Source organism: Etheostoma cragini, unplaced genomic scaffold, assembly GCF_013103735.1.
Source record: "Etheostoma cragini isolate CJK2018 unplaced genomic scaffold, CSU_Ecrag_1.0 ScbMSFa_2705, whole genome shotgun sequence".
Lineage (NCBI taxonomy): Eukaryota > Metazoa > Chordata > Actinopteri > Perciformes > Percidae > Etheostoma > Etheostoma cragini.
In genome coordinates this window covers 1-1,486 of record NW_023266896.1, presented here as the reverse complement: position 1 = coordinate 1,486, position 1,486 = coordinate 1, and the positions used below count along the sequence as shown (strand labels likewise).

Here is a 1,486-nt window from a genome sequence, read left to right as displayed (position 1 = left end):
GTGTGTGTGTGTGTGTGTGTGTGTGAGTGTGAGTGTGTGTACATGTGTTTGTGTATATGTGTGTGTGTGTGTGTGTGTTTGTGTGTGTGTGTGTGTGTCACCTGACAGGCCGCTGTCCTCCTCGCTGTTGTCTCCTTCCTCCACAGCTTTCTCCAGGTTGCTAAGCGACTTGCTTCTCGTCCTGAAGTTCCTCAGCAGGTTCCGGTGTTCCTGGTACGTGATTGGTGGACTCTCCGGACCGATGTGGACCGGGCGGGGCGTCCCGTAGTAGTTCCCTATGATTGGACGGTCAGAAAATGGAAATGGCCACCATTTAATTTTGAAAGTTTGAAGATTTCTACATTTAAAAATGCATTTGTTCTATTAAAGGGCCAGTCCGCAGTTCTCCTTGTCCTATTAAAGGGCCAGTCTGCTGTTTTTCTGGTTCTATTAAAGGGCCAGTGTGCTGTTTTTCTTGTCCTATTAAAGGGCCAGTCTGCTGTTTTTCTGGTTTTCGTAAAGGGACAGTCTGCTGTTTTTATTGTTCTATTAAAGGGACAGTCTGCTGTTTTTATTGTTCTATTAAAGGGACAGTCTGCTGTTTTTCTTGTTCTATTAAAGGGCCAGTCTGCTGTTTTTCTTGTTCTATTAAAGGGCCAGTCTGCTGTTTTTCTTGTTTTATTAAAGGGCCAGTCTGCTGTTTTTATTGTTCTATTAAAGGGCCAGTCTGCTGTTTTTATTGTTCTATTAAAGGGACAGTCTGCTGTTTTTATTGTTCTATTAAAGGGACAGTCTGCTGTTTTTATTGTCCTATTAAAGGGCCAGTGTGCTGTTTTTATTGTCCTATTAAAGGGGCAGTCTGCTGTTTTTTTTTTGGGGGGGGTGCGTTTGTTTTTCATACCTTTGAACTTGCCGCTCTCCAGCAGAGCTCCAGACTCCTCCAGAGAGAAAAACTCCTCGATGGAGACGAAGTTGTAGTCCACGCCCGAGATCTCCCCGTCCCGGGGCTGCCTGGTCGTACCTGCGGGGGCGGAGGGACACCGTGATGTCATCACCGAGGGACAGAGCTGTAGTCCTGTTACAGGCTAGCGAGGATTCCAACATAGTGAGGGCACTACTGAATGTAAATACTTAGTGTACTATAATAAATGTTCTATGTTTTCGCTCTTTTTAGTTTCCAAAATATATCCCAGTTAAACAAATGTTATCGGTTTTTCAACCAGAAAAGGTTTCCATGGTTTTATTTAATAAAAACACCAAATAGTTTTATCACCAGAGTCAGTGTGTGTGAGTGTGCCTGTGTGAGTGTGTGTGTCTGCGTGTGTGTATTTCTGCGTGTGTGTGTGTCTGCGTGTGTGTGTTTTTTGTGTCTTTGTGTGTGTTTTTTGAGTGTGTGTGTGCGTGTGCATGTGTGTCTACGCGTGCGTGTGTGTGTGTTTTTTGAGTGTGTGTGTGTGTCTGTGTGTGTGTGTGTGTGTGTGTCTGTGTGTGCGTGCGCGTGTGTGTG

At 44.8% G+C, this 1,486-nt stretch overlaps 1 protein-coding gene across 1 annotated transcript; it reads right to left on the bottom strand.

Moving 5' to 3' along the window:
• Positions 1 to 101: 101 nt before the first annotated feature.
• Positions 102 to 1,046, bottom strand: LOC117940531 (membrane-associated guanylate kinase, WW and PDZ domain-containing protein 3-like; the record flags this gene model as incomplete). The annotated part of the gene is made up of 2 exons (XM_034865777.1): positions 881 to 1,046; positions 102 to 275 (listed from the first exon to the last, which is right to left on the bottom strand). Coding segments are annotated over exons 1-2 (325 nt in total), but the record flags the coding sequence as incomplete, so codon positions are not given.
• Between the last annotated feature and the right edge of the window lie 440 nt (positions 1,047 to 1,486).